An 18,397-nucleotide genomic window follows, 5' to 3' on the forward strand; every position below is an offset into this window, starting at 1 on the left:
ACCATAGTCTCCTTTAGGAAGTGACCAAAACTACTAAAATGGAAATGGAAATGTCCCATGTGAGCTGTGTACCCACCTTTCACTTTCATTGTTGCCCAAAAATGTTCCAAACTGTGAAGCATAAACATGCTCAAAGAGCACGATGAGAAAATGCTCATTAAATTCAAAAGAACAAGGAAACTGACGAAGGATCTGCCACACACAGTCCAAGAAGAGAAGAAATACAGGTGACTCCCACTTCTGTTTACTGTTACAGTAGGCTGACTGTGCACAGCGCTGTTGGAATGGGTGACCAGCCTAAGAAAAAAGACAGAAATGTGACAATCATACCCTAGAAAAGCCCTATATTGAGATCACATTATACTACATTCTATTAATATTTTTCACACAGTTACAATCTCTTACTAAAAGGAGCATCATATAATTAGGATAGCTGCTATTTAGATTAACAAGTTTTTGGTTTAAAATGAATTCAGCAACTAAGGAAACACACGCAATTTCCAATTTCTTCCAAGACAGATTTATTTCTTCTTCTGGCAGCCCATGGTATATTCAATATTCTTCGCCAACACCACAATTCAAAGGCATCAATTCTTCTTCGGTATTCCTTATTCATTGTCCAGCTTTCACATGCATATGATGCGATTGAAAATACCATGGCTTGGGTCAGGGGCACCTTAGTTGTCAAGGTGACATCTTTGCTCTTCAACACTTTCAAGAGGTCCTTTGCGGCAGATTCACCCAATGCGGTGCATCTTTTGATTTCTTGACTGCTGCTTCCATGGCTGTTGATTGTGGATCCAAGTAAAATGAAATCCTTAACAACTTCAATCTTTTCTCCATTTATCATGATGTTGCTCACTGGTCCAGTTGTGAGGATTTCTGTTTTCTTTATGTTGAGGTGCAGTCCATACTGAAGGCTGTGGTCTTTGATCTTCGTTAGTAAGAGCTTCAAGTTCTCTTTGACTTTCAGCAAGCAAGGTTGTGTCATCTGCATAACGCAGGTTGTAAATGAGTCTTCCTCCAATCCTGATGCCCCATTCTTCTTCATATAGTCCAGCTTCTCAGATTATTTGTTCAGCATACAGATTGAATAGGTATGGTGAAAGAATACAACCCTAGCGCACACCTCTCCTGACCTTAAACCAATTAGTATCCCCTTGTTCTGTCCAAACAACTGCCTCTTGATCTATGCAAAGGTTCCTCATGAGCACAATTAAGTGTTCTGGAATTCCCATTCTTTGCAATGTTATCCATAATTTGTTATGACCCACACAGTCGAATGCCTTTGCATAGTCAATAAAACACAGGTAAACATCCTTCTGGTATTCTCTGCTTTCAGCCAGGATCCATCTGACATCAGCAATGATACCTCTGGTTCCACATCCTCTTCTGAAACCGGCCTGAATTTCTGGCAGTTCCCTGTCGATATACTGCTGCAGCCGTTTCTGAAAGATCTTCAGCAAAATTTTGCTTGCGTGTGATATTAATATTGTTCTATAATTTCCACATTCCGCTGGGTCACCCTTTTTGGGAATAGGCATAAATGTAGATCTCTTCCAGTCAGTTGGCCAGGAAGCTGCTTTCCATATTTCTTGGCATAGACGAGTGAACACCTCCAGCACTGAATCTGTTTGTTGAAATATCTCATTTGATATTCCATCAATTCCTGGAGCCTTGTCTTTCACCAATGCCATCAGAGCAGCTTGGACTTCTTCCTTCAGTACCATCAGTTCCTGATCATATGCTACCTCTTGAAATGGTTGAACATCGACTAATTCTTTTTGGTATAATGACTCTGTGTATTCCTTCCATCTTCTTTTGATGCTTCCTGCATCATTTAATATTTTCCCCATAGAATCCTTCACTATTGCAACTCGAGGCTTGAAATTTTTCTTCAGTTCTTTCAGCTTGAGAAACACCGAGCGTGTTCTTCCCTTTTGGTTTTCTATCTCCAGCTCTTTGCACATGTCATTATAATACTTTACTTTGTCTTCTCAAGCCACCCTTTGAAATCTCTGTTCAGTTCTTTTACTTCATCAATTCTTCCTTTTGCTTTAGCTGCTTGACGTTCAAGGGCAAGTTTCAGAGTCTCCTCTGACATCCATCTTGGTCTTTTCTTTCTTTCCTGTCTTTTCAATGACCTCTTGCTTTCTTCATGTATGATCTCCTTGATGTCATTCCACAACTTATCCGGTCTTCGGTCACCAGTGTTCAATGCATCAAATCTATTCTTCAGATGGTCTCTAAATTCAGGTGGGATACAGTCAAGGTCATATTTTGGCTCTCGTGGACTTGCTCTGATTTTCTTCAGTTTCGGCTTGAACTTGTATATGAGCAATTGATGGTCTGTTCCACAGTCAGCCCCTGGCCTTGTTCTGACTGTTGATATTGAGCTTTTCCATCGTCTCTTTCCACAGATGTAGTCAATTTGATTTCTCTGTGTTCCATCTGGTGAGGTCCATGTGTATAGTCACTGTTTATGTTGGTGAAAGAAGGTATTTGCAATGAAGAAGTCATTGGCCTTGCAAAATTCTATCATTTGATCTCCAGCATTGTTTTTATCACCAAGGCCATATTTTCCAACTACCGATCCTTCTTCGTTTCCAACTTTCACATTAAAATCACCAGTAATTATCAGTGCATCTTGACTGCATGTTCGATCAATTTCAGACTGCAGCAGCTGATAAAAATCTTCTATTTGTTCATCTTTGGCCCTAGTGGTTGGTGCGTATATTTGAATAAAAGTCATATTAACTGGTCTTCCTTGTAGGCGTATGTATATTATCCCATCACTGATACCTGAATGAAAACTTTCATTTTAGAGATAAAGGGTGCTTAGTTTCCCTCTTTGCCCAAAAAGAACTGGAAGAGTCTGCCATCTACTGACAAAAGTAAATATAAGAAAAATCAGTCAGCTTTTCTGCACAGCATTTGAGTACTGACCTTACACAAATCACATTCTTACAGGTTTTTCACAGGCCTGCTTTGTCTTTGGGTCTTCATACTACTTTTTCTGACAAAGATAATCCTATGAAAATTTTCCAGTGGCTAATCAAATTTTGGTACCATTAAAATGGTAATATCTGCAGAAACAAATTATATTGATTTGTTTATTGATTATGCACTGTGAGGGATGTAGCCAAATAGATTTTCACCAAATAATGAAAGTGTATTTAGGGTAGTCTAACTTAAACAGAGATAAAGATCAGTTGTCATGCAGGGTAGATATTTAGAGATGTTGTTGTTAGTTGCTGTTGAGTTGATACCGGTTCATGGTTACCCAATGTGTTACAGAGTAGAACGGCTCCATGCAGTTTTGTTGGCTGTATTTTTTTTTACAGCGGAAATTAGTTTCTTATTCAAATATTTACACAAATTGTTCTACGACATTGGTTGCAATTCCCACAATGTGTCAGTACTCTCCTTTTCCCTTTACACCCCAGGTTCCCCATGTCTATTCATCCAGCCTGCCTGTCCCTTCCTGCCTTCTCATCTTTGTTTTTGGGGAGGTGTTGCCCATTTAGTCTTGTATACTTGATTCAACTAAAAAGCACATTCTTCACGTATGTTATTGTTTCTTTAAAAGTCCTGTTTAATCTTTGCCTGAAAGGTAGACTTCAGGAGTGGCTTCAGTTCTGAGTTAGCAGGGTGTCTAGGAGCCATAGTCTTGGAAGTTCCTCCCGTCTCTGTCAGACCAGTAAGTCTGATCTTTTTTTGTGAATCTGAATTCTCCTCTACTTTTTTGTTCCACTCCATCTGGGACCCTCTATTGTGATCCCTGTCAGAGCCATTAGTGATGGTAGCTGGGCACCATCTAGTTCTTCTGGGCTCAGACTGGTGGAGGCTGTGATTCATGTGGTCCATTAGTCCTTTTGACTAATATTTTCCTTGTTATCTTTGGTTTTCTTCATTCTTCTTTGCTCTGGATGGGATGGGATCAACAGATGTATCTTATATGGCCGCTCACAAGCTTTTAAGATCTCACACACTACTTACCAAAATAGGATGTAGAACATTTTCTTTATGAACTATGTTATGCCAACTGAACTAGATGTCCCCCAAGACCATGGTCCTGAGTCCTCAGCCCAAATAACTTGGTCCCTCCTTAAGGTGTTTGGATGTGTCTAGGAAGCTTCTATGACTTTGCCTTGCTCAAGGTGTGCTGACTTCTCCTATATTGCCTATTGTCTTTCCCTTCACTAACGTTAACACTTTTCTACTATCTATTTAGTGATTTCCCCTCCCCTCCCTCGTAACCAATGAAGATTGTTTTTTTCTGTGTGTAAACCTTTTCTTGAGTTTTTATAATGGCCTTCTGCAATATTTGCCATTTTGTGACTGACTTATTTCACTCAGCCCTCCAGATTGATCCATGTTGTGAGATGTTTTGAAGATTCATCACTGTTCTTTATCATTGCATAGTATTCCATTGTGTGTATGTACTGTAACTTGCTTACCCATTCATCTGTTGATAGGCACTTACATTATTTCCATCATTTTACTACTGTAAATAATGTTGCAATGAACAAGGGTGTGCATATGTCTATTCTTGTGACGGCTCTTCTCTAGGATATATTCCTGAGTGGGACTGCTGGATTGTATAGTATTTCTATTTCTAGCTTTCTCAGGAAGTGCCATGTCGTTTTTCATAGTAGTTGTATCATTTTATATTCCCACCAGCAGTCCATAATATTTCCAATCCCTCCATCTTGGCTGTATTCTCAACAGAAGCAGATTGCCAGGCCCTTTCTTCCACCGTACCACTGAGGTAGGTTTGAACCACCAACCTTTAGGTTAGCAGCCAAGTAAAAACCATTTGTGCCACCTAGGAATCTAACATTAGACATAGCAACATTAACACATAATACATTTGAGTATAAACTATAAAGGGCAGAAATGATTGTTCTCCTGAGATACTTTGGCTTTCAAGACGTACCTAAGCATTTGTTTTCAGGCACAATTATCTACTAAGTTATATGGTGCATGTACATTCAGAAGTTTATCTCTGACTTGGAAGATTTCATCTAGCGTAATGTAATCATAACGTAGTAGTCACTCAGCACATCCTAGGGATAAACAGATGAATGAGCCATGGTTCCCTGACGTCAAATAATTCACTTTTCTAGACCTAGTTCAGGAAACAGGACACAAAAAAAATGGATCAATTTTATCTGTGGAAGAGGCTAACATCTCGAAGACTTCCTGAAAGCAGCAATATTTAACTGGATCTTAAAGGATGATGTGATAGTTAAGCTTGTGTGTCAACTCAGCTGGGCCATGATTCTCAGTGGTTTGGCAGTCATGTAATGATGTAGTTTGGCAGTTATGTAATGATGTAGTCATCCTCCATTTTGTGATCTGATGTGAGCAATCAGTTGAAAGTGGAGTTCCCTTCAGGGTGTGGCCTGCATCCAATATATATGAACATTCTGACAAAGCTCACTCACTTGCTCTCGAACCTGCATCCAGAGCGTCATCATCTGACCTCTGGTTTTTGGGACTGGAGCCAGTGGTCTACCGTACTGCTTGCCTACCTTGGGATTTGTCAGCCCCGGCAGTCTGTAAGCCAGAGGCCTGACATATGACCTGCCAAGCTTGGGTTCACCAGCCCCTGCAACCACGAGTCAGGAGAAGCCCCAGCCTGACACCTGACCCACACACTTGGGACTTGCCAGTCCCTAAAATCATGTGAGCCATTTCCTTGAGATAAATTTCTCTCTCTCTCTATATATATACATACATATGCTTCACTGGTTTTACTTCTCTAGAGAACCAACTTAAGATTGGTTCTAGAGAAACAAAATCGTAAGGATGAGTTTTCTAAATTGGTTCTCAAGTCTGACTAGTCTTAAAGTCACTGATGACTCTGACTCCAGTAGTAAAGAGGGCTCTCTGTTAATTCATGGCGTGAGGTGGCAGTATTAGTATGCAAAATATCGCACCAAGAGATCAAGTACTGGTGAGAAGCAAGGCTCTGGGTGATCATGTTTGATACTTTTCTACAATTTTGTCAGAATGGGAAGTAAAAGGAAGCTGTTTCATTGGTCCTACTTTCACTAGGCAAAGTAGTGAAAGAAAGAGATGAGCTCAGGGCTTCAGAATTGGAGCTCTGGCACTGCATAAAAGACTCCAAAGTTGCCATTTGTGCCCTGAAAGAAGGTCTTATTTCTTATAGTAACAGGGCTGATATTGCCAAAAACCAAACCCAGGGTCTTATTGTATGAACTGCTGAATTACAATGTCAGCTGAATTCCTAACCTCGAATGGTGTCAGAAGTTAAAGTGATGGCACTGATTGGTAAGAAATGGGATCCTGAAACTTGGGATGGGGGCATATGGTGCCAGAAACAGAATGTTGCTAGAAATGTGGACATTAAATGTGCTCCTGGTGAGGCCTGAAAAGAAAACGACGAACATGTGATTGGACAATGGAGGAAGGGCGATGCTTTTTATGCAGTGACAAAGAACTTGCCTGAATTAGGTTCAAATGCTTGGTGGAATGTAGAGTTTGTAAGTGACAAACCTGAATATCTGGTTGATGAGATTTCTAACCAAGATCTTAAAGGGGCTGTGTGGCTTCTGCTTTCCACTTAATAGTAAAACGTGAGAGAAAAGAGATGGTCTTAAAAATGAACTACACAAAATAGACACAGAACTTAAAGATTTAGAAAATTCTGTCATACAGACTAAGGACATGTGTCCTAGACTGCTCACCAAGGATGTGGCTACACAATCTTTTGTTAAATAGATTAAGCCTGTGACTGGTGGACCTAGCCAACTACCACAGCAGAAAATTCATCACCTTAGACTAAAGAGGACAGAGAACAAAAGGAAAGAACGCTGGCTGCCTCTTGGGATTCTACACGCAAGGAACAGACCAAAGGAGCTGCATCTCTTGTCCTCCATGAAAAGAAAAGGACCACCCCTGGAGCAGCTCAGGTATCAGAATTGTTAGAAGGAGCATGGGAAGCAGGGCCTTCTCAGTTTCAAGGGATGTAGCCATAGTCTCCTGGGTCTCAAAGGGTGGGGCCACAGTCTCCTAGGTTTCAAAGTCAGATCTTTGCCAATTCGATTCCGGAGTGTGGGGTTGCTGTTAAGATGAGCCAAATGTGCCAAGGGGATGAAGCCACCGTCCCAAGCTGAGGAGGTAGGCTGCCATGCCCAAGGGGTAGATGAATGGAGCCTGCCCTGGGCCAAGGGAGTGAGGTTGTCACTCAGATGAACTGGGAGAATGGGGCCACCCAAAGCCAAGGGAACAAAGTTACTGTCCCAGTGGACCTAGAAGGTAGAGCTGAAGCCCAAGGCTGTGGGGCGTCCACCCAGAATCCAGAGGGCATCACCATCACCCAGAGTCTAGAGGGCAGGGCCATTGGCTAGATGGTCTCAGAGAGGAGAGGATTATTTTCAAACCTTGAGAACTAATGTAATTTGTTTTGCTGAGTTTTGGACTTGCTTGGTGCCCATTATCCCTTCTTTCCCTCCAGTTTCTCCCATTTGTAATGGAAATGTCACCTTGTGCCTATTCCACCATCATACTTTGGAAACAGTTAATTTAATTTGTATTCTAGATTTCACAGGTTCACAGATGAAGAGGAATTTTGTCCCAGGATGGAATAAGCCTAAAGTCTCACCCATATTTGATTTAGATAATTGAGAAGATGAGATTTTGGACTTGGAGTCAATTGAAGCCTTTTGGGATGATATGATGGGGTGAATGTGTTTTACATGTGGCAAGGACATAAATTTTGGGGGGCCAGGGTAGAATGTCATGGATTGAATTGTGTCCCCCCAAAATGTGTATCAACTTGACTAGGCTATGATTCCCAGTATTGCATAGTTGTCCTTCACTTTGTGATGTGATGTAATTATCTTCCATTTTGTGATGTGTGGTAAATCTTAATCTTTGCCTGTGGTTATAATCCCATTTGTGGATAGGTTGTGACTGTTGTTAATAAGGCAGGAATAGGTTACGTTTGTTATGTTAAAGAGGCAGGGTTAGGGTGTATCTTGAGTCAATCTCTTTTGAAATATAAAAGAGATTACACAAGCAAACAAAAGAAGCAGAGATGGGGGAAGAGAGAAGCCAAGCCACATGAATATCCCCCAGGAGCAGAAGCTCAAAGAGACAAGGACCTTCCTCCAAGCTGACAGAAAAAGAAAGCCTTCCCCTAGAGTCAGCACCCTGAATTCAGACTTCAGCCCTCAAACAAATAAATTTCTGTTTGTTAGAGCTACCCACTTGTATTTCTGTTATACCAGCACTAGATAACTAAGACAGATAAGAAGGATTTTTTTCTGTTTGGGGAAAAGGATAGGATGGGGTAACATGAGCAAAAGGTAGAAAGTGTTAAAGTGCACACTTTACCCTTACAATTACACATCCCTTACTCCATTCCACCCCATTTGTTTATGTCTTCTACCGCTACCAAGACTAAGCTTCTAGAAAACAAGTGTATTTTACATTTCTTTGTATTTCCCCTTTTATAACAAAGTGCAACTAATAAGAGTTCACTAAGTGAATGAAGTGCCAAATGAGCAATACAGGCAAAGAGTGGTATAGAAAGTGAGAGGTAGCAAAGATGACAAATATTTATTGAGAGGAAGATAGATTAACTGTCCTCCAAGAAATTAAACTCAATATTGAAAAAATTTTTAATCAATCAAAATTTCACACATTATGCCAGCTACCATAAGCAGGATGTTAACATCAATTATTAGCAGATCCTCTGAGAACTAAGTAGTTTTCTCACCTGTAGCCACTCTCTTTCTATCAGGGCCTCAAAACCACGGATGGTCCTGCTTCTTGGTTCCAAGATAATCTGAGCCAGGGAGGTAACTTGAAGTGTTGAATCAGTTCCTTCTGTTCCATGAATCAATATTGATGCTCCTTCCCTGACAGAAAAATCCAGAGTACAAATGTGATACTCCTGACATGGTCAATGAACTCTGTTAATAATAAGCATTTACTGAGTACAATGTTTTCAGGGTCTTACGCATTCTGCTCTGTCCAGTGGGATTTACAGTCTAAATAACGCATATAATAGAGGAGAGATTCTCTGGGGCAGAGTGGGAGGAGGAGGGGAATACAACTATAACGAGTCTCACTTTTCATATGATGGGAACATCTTTAAGCTGTAACAATTCTTATACAACCTTTGAGCTGAATTTTCTCTCCCTTTATAAAATCAAAAAGCAGACTTTATCATTCTAGGTGCTTTATTGTGATGGTTAAGATTGTGTCAACTTGGCTGGGCCATGATTCTCAGTGTTTATATGTGATCACTCCCATGACAGGACCTGCTGTGAGTAGCCAATCAGTCGAAAGGGAGTTTCGTTGGGCATGTGGTCTGTATCCAAATATAAGTGGATGTTCTGGCTTTTGCCTGCTTTGGATCCTGCATCTGCCTCCTGTTTGACTGACCTCCAGTTCTTGGAACTTGAGCTAGCAGCTTATCTGCCGATCTTGGGATTCCTTGATCTTCACAGCCTGTGATCAAGAGCCTTGCTCTCTGACCTGCCAATCTTGGGTTCACCAGCCCCTGCAGCTATGTGAGTCCAGAGAAGCCTTCTGGTCTTGACTACCAATCCTGGGATTTGTCGATCTTCACAGCCTGTGAACAAGAGCCCTGCTCTCCAACCTACTGATCTTGGGTTCACCAGCCCCTGCACCTATGTGAATCAAAGAGGAGATGTCTATATTCTGATCCATGGACTTGGGATATTACAGCCTCTACAATCATGTGAGCCATTTCCTTGATATAAATCTCCCTATATCGCTTCACTGGCTTTGCTTCTCTAGAGAACCCAGTCTAAGACATTTACCTTTTCTGTTTTAATAACTAAAGCCTTTTCTCATCAAACCTAGAAACATATACTTAAAATTATGTTTCTGTTATCTCTCTTACCTTGACTCTACCTTTCCACCAACAGCTGACTTTAAGGTCACCTTCAGAAACTGTAATGAATCTGGGAAACAAGTCCTGAACCACATTTTGAAAAACATGAAAAAATCTGAACATAAAACCGTCAATCTAGAAAGTGGCAATGATACCCATTATCCCCCGATAATTATGAGGCTTCTGGTGCCCCATTATTCTAGAGAGAATGAGAGAAAATATCAAAAACGAATTAGCTACATCTTCTCGCCCTTTTATTGAAGCAATATTGAAGAAAATTTTAGAAAAAAGAAAAATAAGCTCAGCATCTTTACATAGAAGTTTCATGATGGTATACTACCGTCAATTCTTTTCCCATGTACATATTTACATAGCTATAATAAAAGGTAATTTCCCATTATTTCTACCTTTTTATAAACATTTCCCCATGTTTCTATGTCATCTTTAAAAGTATTGTTTTCATGGTTACACAATATTCTATTAAGTGATGGACTGTAATTTACTTAATCCTATAAACGTTTAGGTTATTGCCAATTTTTGTTACACTACAGATGACATACTTAGCTTGTTGTCTTCTGAATTAGTCAAGGCTTTTAATTTGAAAATGACAGACTCTTTAAAGCTCACCTGTGATTAGATTAACATCCCCATTCTTAGGATAAAAATCTAATTACTAGGCTGAATGGTATGAGAATATATTTTAAGGCTTCTGATATATACTGGATACACATCTCTTAATTATCTGTGGGATATTCTGAATTTAATTCAATTAATTTAAGACCTACTTTTACATTTTGAGTAGTTAGTTGACAGATTTTAACAGAGGTACAAATAATAAGCTAATAACAAATAATAAGCTAATACATACCAGAAAAGGGAACCCAAAAATGGCAAAACAAACAAAAACCTCCAACTCTCACAAAAGTTTTAAAGTCACTTTGTTTCTGGTCACCAACCCAAACTAAACAAAGGTGAAGATAACAAATGCTGTTTTGTACCTAGGGTTGCCTTGATCTGTATCATCTGATTATTATGGCAGAAAATTTAAACAATATTAAAGTGGTAATAAATGTCTATTACAATTCACATTCCATAAGAAAACAGAAGCTTCTATATTGATCATGTAAGGGGAAATCTGGTAAATATAGGTTAAAAAGAAATGAAACTCTTAATGTTAACATCTCACCATTCTGTATCATTGACTTCCCTGCCACAGAACCTTGGTCTTTAATTCCTGTATCTTACTAGCTAAAGGAGCTTCATCCTAAAACAAAGAACACTGAGAGCCTGGGAATCCTGACACAAGAGTCTACCTATTTCTGGCTCTGTCACTAACTTACCCACTCTTTAACAATTTCTCTCTAACCATGAAAAATAACATATATTTTCCTAATTTGGAAGCATCAATAAAACAAATTAAAGTCTCAAAGAAAACTGCCATTCAACTACATGGTGGCAATACTCATACCTACCTATTGTTTCAGTGGGAATCCCCTTCTTAAAAAGGGCATTCTAAGCTTCTGCAACAATTTATACCAATCCTTCTGCCTCTGTTCAAGTCTTCTGCCTCAAATCTCAAGGATTAGCAACCTTTAACTGAGTGAATAAACTAAAATCACTTCATATACTTCACATCACCAGCATCAGGTTTTCTCAACTTGAGATCCAGATATAACTACACAGCAGTTTGTAATAAGGTATTTGAGAGATTAGAACAAATCATTTTACTATGTCACAAAATTATACTTTTTCCTTTCATTTATATTTCAAAAGTAAGGAGGCAAATTTGGGTCTCTAAGAAGAGATAAGAAGAAAACTTTCATTCCTTTCTACAGTTTAGGAAAAGGAAAACAGATTCACAATTCAAGGATTTTCTAGGAAAAACAGGTCCTTTAGTATTTAAAAAATCTGTGTCATGGTTCAAATTCATTCAACAAACACCTATTATACGCCACAATTTATGTACATACCCCATCTATAACTGAACGGTGTTAATTATTTACCTTATATATAGGACGGGCATACCACGTTTTATTGTGCTTCCCTTTATTACACTTTGCAGATATTGGATTTTTTTTTTTACAAATTGAAGGTTTGTGACAATCCTGCATCGAGCAAGTATATCGGGGCCATTTTTCCAACAGCATGTGCTCACTTCCTGTCTCTGTGTCACATTTTGATAATTCTCACAATATTTCAAACTTTTTCATTATTATTATATCTGTTATGGTGATCTGTGATCAGTGATCTTTGATGTTACCACTGTAATTGTTTTGGGGCATCGCACAAACCGTGCCCATATAAGATGGCGAACATAATCAATACATGTTGTATGTGTTCTGATGGTTCCACCAACCAGCTGTTCCCCCATCTCTTTCCCTCTCCTCAGACCTCCCTATTCCCTGAGACACAATAATATTCTAATTAAGCCAATTAATAACCCTACAATGGCCTCTAAGCATTCAAGTGAAAGGAAGAGTCACACGACTTTCGCTTTAAATCAAAAGCTAGAAATGATTAACCTTAGTGAAGAAGGCATGTAGGAAGCTGAGACAGGCCAAAAGTTTGGCCTCTTGTGCCAAATAGTTAGCCAGATTGTGAATGCAAAAGCAAAGTTCTTGAAGGAAATTAAAAGTGCTACTCCAATGAACACACGAATTATAAGAAAATGAAACAGACTTATTGCTGATGTAGAGAAAGTTTTAATGGTTTGAAAAGAAGATCAAACCAGCTACAACATCCTCTTAAGGCAAAACCTAATCCAGGTCCTAATACTCTTCAATTCTGTGAAGGCAACAAGAAGTGAGAAAGATGCAGAAGAAAAGTCTGAAGCTAGAAGAAGGTGGTTCATGAGGTTTAAGGAAAGACACTGTCTTCATAACTTAAAAGTGTAAGGTGAAGCAGCAAGTGCTTGTATAGAAGCTACAGCATGTTATTCAGAAGATGAAGGACAGGCTGACTCTCTTGTTAGGGGCTAGTGACTTCAAGTTCAAGCCAGTGCCCATTTACCATTCCAAAAATCCTAGGGACCTTAAGAATTATGTTGAATCTACTTTGTCTGAGCTCTATAAATGGAACAACAAAGCCTAGATGAAAGCACATCTAGTTTACTAAATATTTTAAGCCCACTATTGAGACCTACTGCTCAGAAAAAAAAGATACTTATCAAAATATTACTGCTCACTGACAATGCACCTGGTCACTCAAGAGTTCTGATGGAGATGTACAAGGAGATTAATGCTGTTTTCGTGCCTAATAACACAACATTCATTCTGCAGCCCATGAATCAAGTAGTAATTTCAACTTCCAAATCTTATTATTTAAGAAATACATTTTATAAGGCTACAGCCACCATAGATAGTGATTCCTCTGATGGATCTGGGCAAAGTAAATTGAAAATGTTCCAGAAAGGATTCACCATCCTAGATGCCATGAAGAACATTCATGGTTCATAGGAGGAAGTCAAAATATCAACATTAACAGGAGTTTGAAAGAAGTGGATTCCAACCCCTATGGATGACTTTGAGGGGTTCAAGACTCCAGTGGAGGAAATAAGTATAGATGTGGTGGAAACAGCAAGAGAATTAGAATTAGAAGCAGAGCCTAAAGATGTGACTAAATTGCTGCAATCTCATGATAAAATTTTAATGGCTAAGGAGTTGATTCTTACGGATGAGTAAAGACAGTAGCTTCTTGAGATGGAATCTACTCCTGGTGAAGATGTTGTGAACATTGTTGAAATGCCAACAAAGGATTTAGAATACTGCATAAACTTAGTTGATAAAGCAGCAGCAGGTTTTGAGAAGACTGACTCCAATTTTGAAAGAAGTTCTACTGTAGGTAAAATGCTATCAACCAGCATCACATGCTACAGAGAAATCTTTTGTGAAAGGAAGAGTCAATTGATGCAACAAACTTCATTGTTGTCTTATTTTAATTGCCACAGACACCCCAACCTTTAGCAACCACCACCCTGATCAGTCAGCAGCCATCAACACTGAGGCAAGGCTCTCCACCAACAAAAAGATTACAACTCAGTGAAGGCTCAGATGATGGCTGGCATTTTTTAACAATAAAGTATTTTTTAATTAAAGTATGTACATTTTTTTAACATAATGCTACTGCACACTTAATAGACTACAGTATAGTGTAAACGTAACATTTATATGCACTGCGAAACCAAAAAATTTGTGTGACTCATTTTATTGTGATATTTGCTTTATTGCAGTGGTCTGGAACCAAACCCACAGTATCTCTGAGGTATACCTGTAATTTATAAAATGATTTGAACACAAGATATAGAATAGGCGCTTAACATACTATGTAAACATATGTCTGAATAAAAGCAAAGTCTAGTTATCAATACATAACATATTCAGGAATGCTGAAATGCCCTTTACCTGTCGATACACTGAGCTGCTAAACAGGCAGCTGTCAGACTTTCTTTGATGTGAGTCAGCCAGTTTGAGGTCTCCAATTTACTAAGCCATCGGTCCATGCTATGTGTTTGGTCATTGCAAGCTTCCACAAGTTTAATTAAGCTCTCCTGCAGAATGTGATACCTTTTAAAAACCAGAAAGAAAAAAGAAAAAAAAAAGAGAAGGGAAAATACAACGATAAAAGAAAAAAAAACAAAAACAAAAACTCAATCTCCAATATATCCAAGAGGAAAAGTAGCTCAACCTATGTTAAAAATATTCATCTTGTTATATAGCAACTTGAGGATTAAAAAACTAACATTTAAAAACAGTTGCGAAGATGCTTAAAATGCCTGTCATAATAAACTGTACCACATCTGAACAGATTAAACCCATTTCACATAGCTGAACTGCTTGACTAGAGAAGAGGACCAAAACACTGCACACTGTGAAAGGTCATACACATAGCACTACTTACATTAGCCATCCTTTCCCTGTTGATCTAACACTAGATACTGTGGGATCATCAGCAGTGATGCCCACGGCCATCTCTGATCTCATTTTGTTTTTGCTTTCTTTAACTCCAACTCCCACCAACCCAGAAGCATTTATAAACCATTAATTTAAAGTGTAAACAAGAGACAATGGAGGCAGAGGAAGCAGGGTGTGAGAACAGATGAGCATGAGAAAGATTAAATCTCTAATGTCTTTTGACTGAGAAAAATATAATTATACATAGCATATCTGTTCAATAAGTTTGACCACCATCATCTACAGATATAGGAGCAGACCTTGTGGTGATAGGATTTCAGAGCAGATTTAGAGAAAGAACACTATTTGATAATACTCATCTGTCTGCAGCCAAGATAAGTCTTTTGCTTAACTTATAAAAAATACAATGAGAGGATATCCAGCGAATTTTTTCTCTAAGTTAATGTGTAGGTTTGTTTAGACATTTATGATTTTTGAACCTCTAAGGGCCCACCTGGAGTCCTTGGGTGGCACAAATGGTTAAGTGTTGTACTATTAACTGAGAGATTGGCAATTAAACCCACCCAAGGGTGCCTCCAAAGTAAGGCCTGGCAAACTGCTTCCAAAAGGTCACAGCCTTGAAAATCCTATGGGCTGCAGTTCTACACTGCATAGATGGTAATACCATGATTCAGAATTGACTCCACTGAAACTAAAAACAAAAACAAGGACCCACTCACTCTAATTTCAAATAAGTCCATTACTCACTCCAGAATCTTTTACCTCTCAATGGACTTATGAATTCGTCTCCACTGGGGATAATGAGCTTCTTGTTCAAAGCCGCCTCCTTTGGCTCTAGCTTGCTGAGCCACATTTAACGATCGGGTGTCAATGATGTAGCCCCGTTTTCCTGCCCGAAGGGTAGCATTTATCAGCTTCTCATCTTCCTTGCACCGTCTCCCATTTGTGCCAGTGAGTGGCTGACCACTTCGCATAATTACCTAAAAACATAATACAGTTTAAAATGCAATAGCAGGTGCTTTTAGAAAGTTTCTAAAAACAGAAATGAATTAGCTGGATTAAAATTATCTCAAAAACAAATCTGTGACACTTTTGAGATGGATTTGATCCCAAAACAAAGAAATGTTTCCACGTATTGACAATAGTTAGTAACTGTAAAAGAAAAAGTCCTTGCAGTTTTACATAATTTTTCTTCCTATAACCTCAAAATACTTTAATAAAATTATAATATCAAATATTGAAACACATTTTGTCAATGAACTGAATACCCAACAGACCTGGCCCTGTAATGAAGACAATAATAGCCTACCAGCAAGTTAACCTTTACTTCAACTATATATATCTAGGATTGGCAAGTTTTAGCAAGAATTATACAGAGAAAAGGAACCAATCGTGAAGTAGAAAACTCTATGCACTATTCTTCTTGTTTTGGAAAGCATTTTCAGTATCTCAAAAATTGCTTGTCTATTATTTATTCTGAAGTGGCCCTTTTCTATCCTTTTCAAACCTCTCAGTAGATCAAGCCTCTCAGTAGATCAAGCACTAGTGGTACACACTTACCATTCCATTTTTTTTATGATAATAGCTTAGTACTGGGAAGCGTCCTCCATGTCGAAATGTAGCTACCTTTCTTAGAGCTTCATCATCAATGGAGTTGGGTACTATGACAATCGGTGGGTAGGAGGGGCAGACAGCAAACTCCTTATTGATATAGCTTAGCCTCCATTCACTGGTCTGAAAAACACAAAATACTTTAGGGCTAACCAAGTATTTCAATGTCACAAGATAACCTGGAGGATTTTAGAGATCAGCTTTCACATAATACAGAAACCATCTCTCAGGAACTTCTTAGACAGGATACCTAGCCTACACAGTCATGCGTCGCTTAACATCCGAGATACATTCTGTGATGTTATGTGATTTGGACATTGTGGGAACACTGTATTATTTGCTGGGGCAAATAACCTCCCTCTACAATTGAGCACCATTATACGCCTGGCAGCGTATACAAGAGATACTAGATACACGTGTTGCGTGTAGGAAGCTGCTGCACTCTCTACGTTCATCCACTACATCCCGTTCTCCAATCGAGATTTCTGAACTCTATTATAACCTTACGTGACCACGGATGTAAATGCAGTCAGACATTGCCCAAACAGACATTATGCAGCACATAAAAAAATACTTTAAGAGAAAAACAGCTACATTCTTCAAGGTCTGCTTCCTGTACTGCTGGGCAGCCCTAGTTCATTGAAAGTTTTTCCTCATACTGATCAAGATCTGTAACTTCCTCATATTGAGCAAAATCTGCTCTTTCACTTTCTCTGTTGGTTTTTATCATCATTCTGGACAACACAGGACAAGTTTCAGATTTTACGTGGCACCGTATCAAACACTGAAAAGACAGTTTTGCCTCTACTTAGCCTACGATTATCCAAGTTAAATATAATTAATATATCTATAAAGGCTGTGATTACCAGGGTCTGCATCACACCATTCACACTCTTCTGGGTACACCATTTAGTTTGTTAATTGCCTGTTAAAGTATAGCATAGGAATACTGCAAGCCTCCAGGTAATGCTTCACCAGCACAGACTAGAGCTCCTACCTTCATCAAAATCTTTGTTCCTTTCTGTTATTTAAAAAAGAGAGTGATATAGTAAGATTGGTAATGTCTTTCTTAAAACAAAAACGACTTACTACTAAGAAAAGTTACAGGACTAAATGAAATAATTCTAACTCAGTATGCTAAGGACTGAAATAACACAATAGGAAACTATCAAATGATAACTTATTTCAAATATCAAAAATAAAAATGAGATGAAGACAGTAAAAAATTTTTTACAATTAAAAAAATCAAATTATGTATATGTAAATTTCAATTTGTTCCTGTAAATCAAGGGACCTGACATATTGGCCATAATGTTGTTAGGTGCTGCCGAGTTGACTCCGACTGCTAGTGGCCCTACTTACAACAAAACGAAACACAACCTGGTCCTGTGCCATCCTCACAATCATTGTTGTACTTGAGCCCACTGTAGCAGTCACTGTGTCAATCCATCTAGTTGAGGGTCTTCCTCTTTTTTTGTTGACGCTTTACTTTACCAAGCACGATGCCCTTCTCCAGGGACTGGTTTCTCTGGATAACGTGTCGAAAATACATAGATGAAGTCTCGTCATCCTTGCTTCTAAGGAGCATTCTGACTGTACTTCTTCCAAAACAGACTTGTTTATTCTTCTGGCAGTCCATTGTATATTCCATATTTTTTGCCAACAGCATAATTCAAAGACATCAATTTTTCTTCAATCTTCCTTATTCATTGTCCAACTTTCCCATGCATATGAGATGACTGAAAGTATCACGGCTTGGGTCAAGCGCACGGTAGTCCTCAATGTGAAATCTTTGCTTTTTAACACTTTAAAGAGGTCTTTTGCAGCAGATTTACCCAATGCAACGCGTCTTTTGACTGCTGCTTCCATGGGGCCAAGTAAAATGAAATCCTTGACAACATCAATATTTTCTTGGTTTAATATGATGTTGCTTATTGGTCCAGTTACAAGGATTTTTGCTTTCTTTATGTTGAGGTGC

General features: G+C 38.8%; 1 protein-coding gene across 6 annotated transcripts in view; it reads right to left on the bottom strand.

Annotated features, from left to right (window-relative positions):
• The window catches only part of MTMR9 (myotubularin related protein 9), a 131,393-nt gene that overhangs the window by 19,586 nt on the left and 93,410 nt on the right, over positions 1-18,397 (bottom strand). For all 6 annotated transcript variants that reach the window (XM_003412449.4, XM_023550962.2, XM_064272621.1 and 3 more), the window contains 5 exons: positions 16,369-16,542; positions 15,571-15,788; positions 14,299-14,460; positions 8,753-8,894; positions 77-297 (listed from right to left, as the gene is read on the bottom strand). In XM_003412449.4, coding sequence (XP_003412497.1) covers positions 77-297; positions 8,753-8,894; positions 14,299-14,460; positions 15,571-15,788; positions 16,369-16,542 — 917 coding nt within the window. The remainder of the gene's footprint in view (positions 1-76; positions 298-8,752; positions 8,895-14,298; positions 14,461-15,570; positions 15,789-16,368; positions 16,543-18,397) is intronic.

Source organism: Loxodonta africana, chromosome 19 (assembly GCF_030014295.1).
Source record: "Loxodonta africana isolate mLoxAfr1 chromosome 19, mLoxAfr1.hap2, whole genome shotgun sequence".
Taxonomy (NCBI): domain Eukaryota; kingdom Metazoa; phylum Chordata; class Mammalia; order Proboscidea; family Elephantidae; genus Loxodonta; species Loxodonta africana.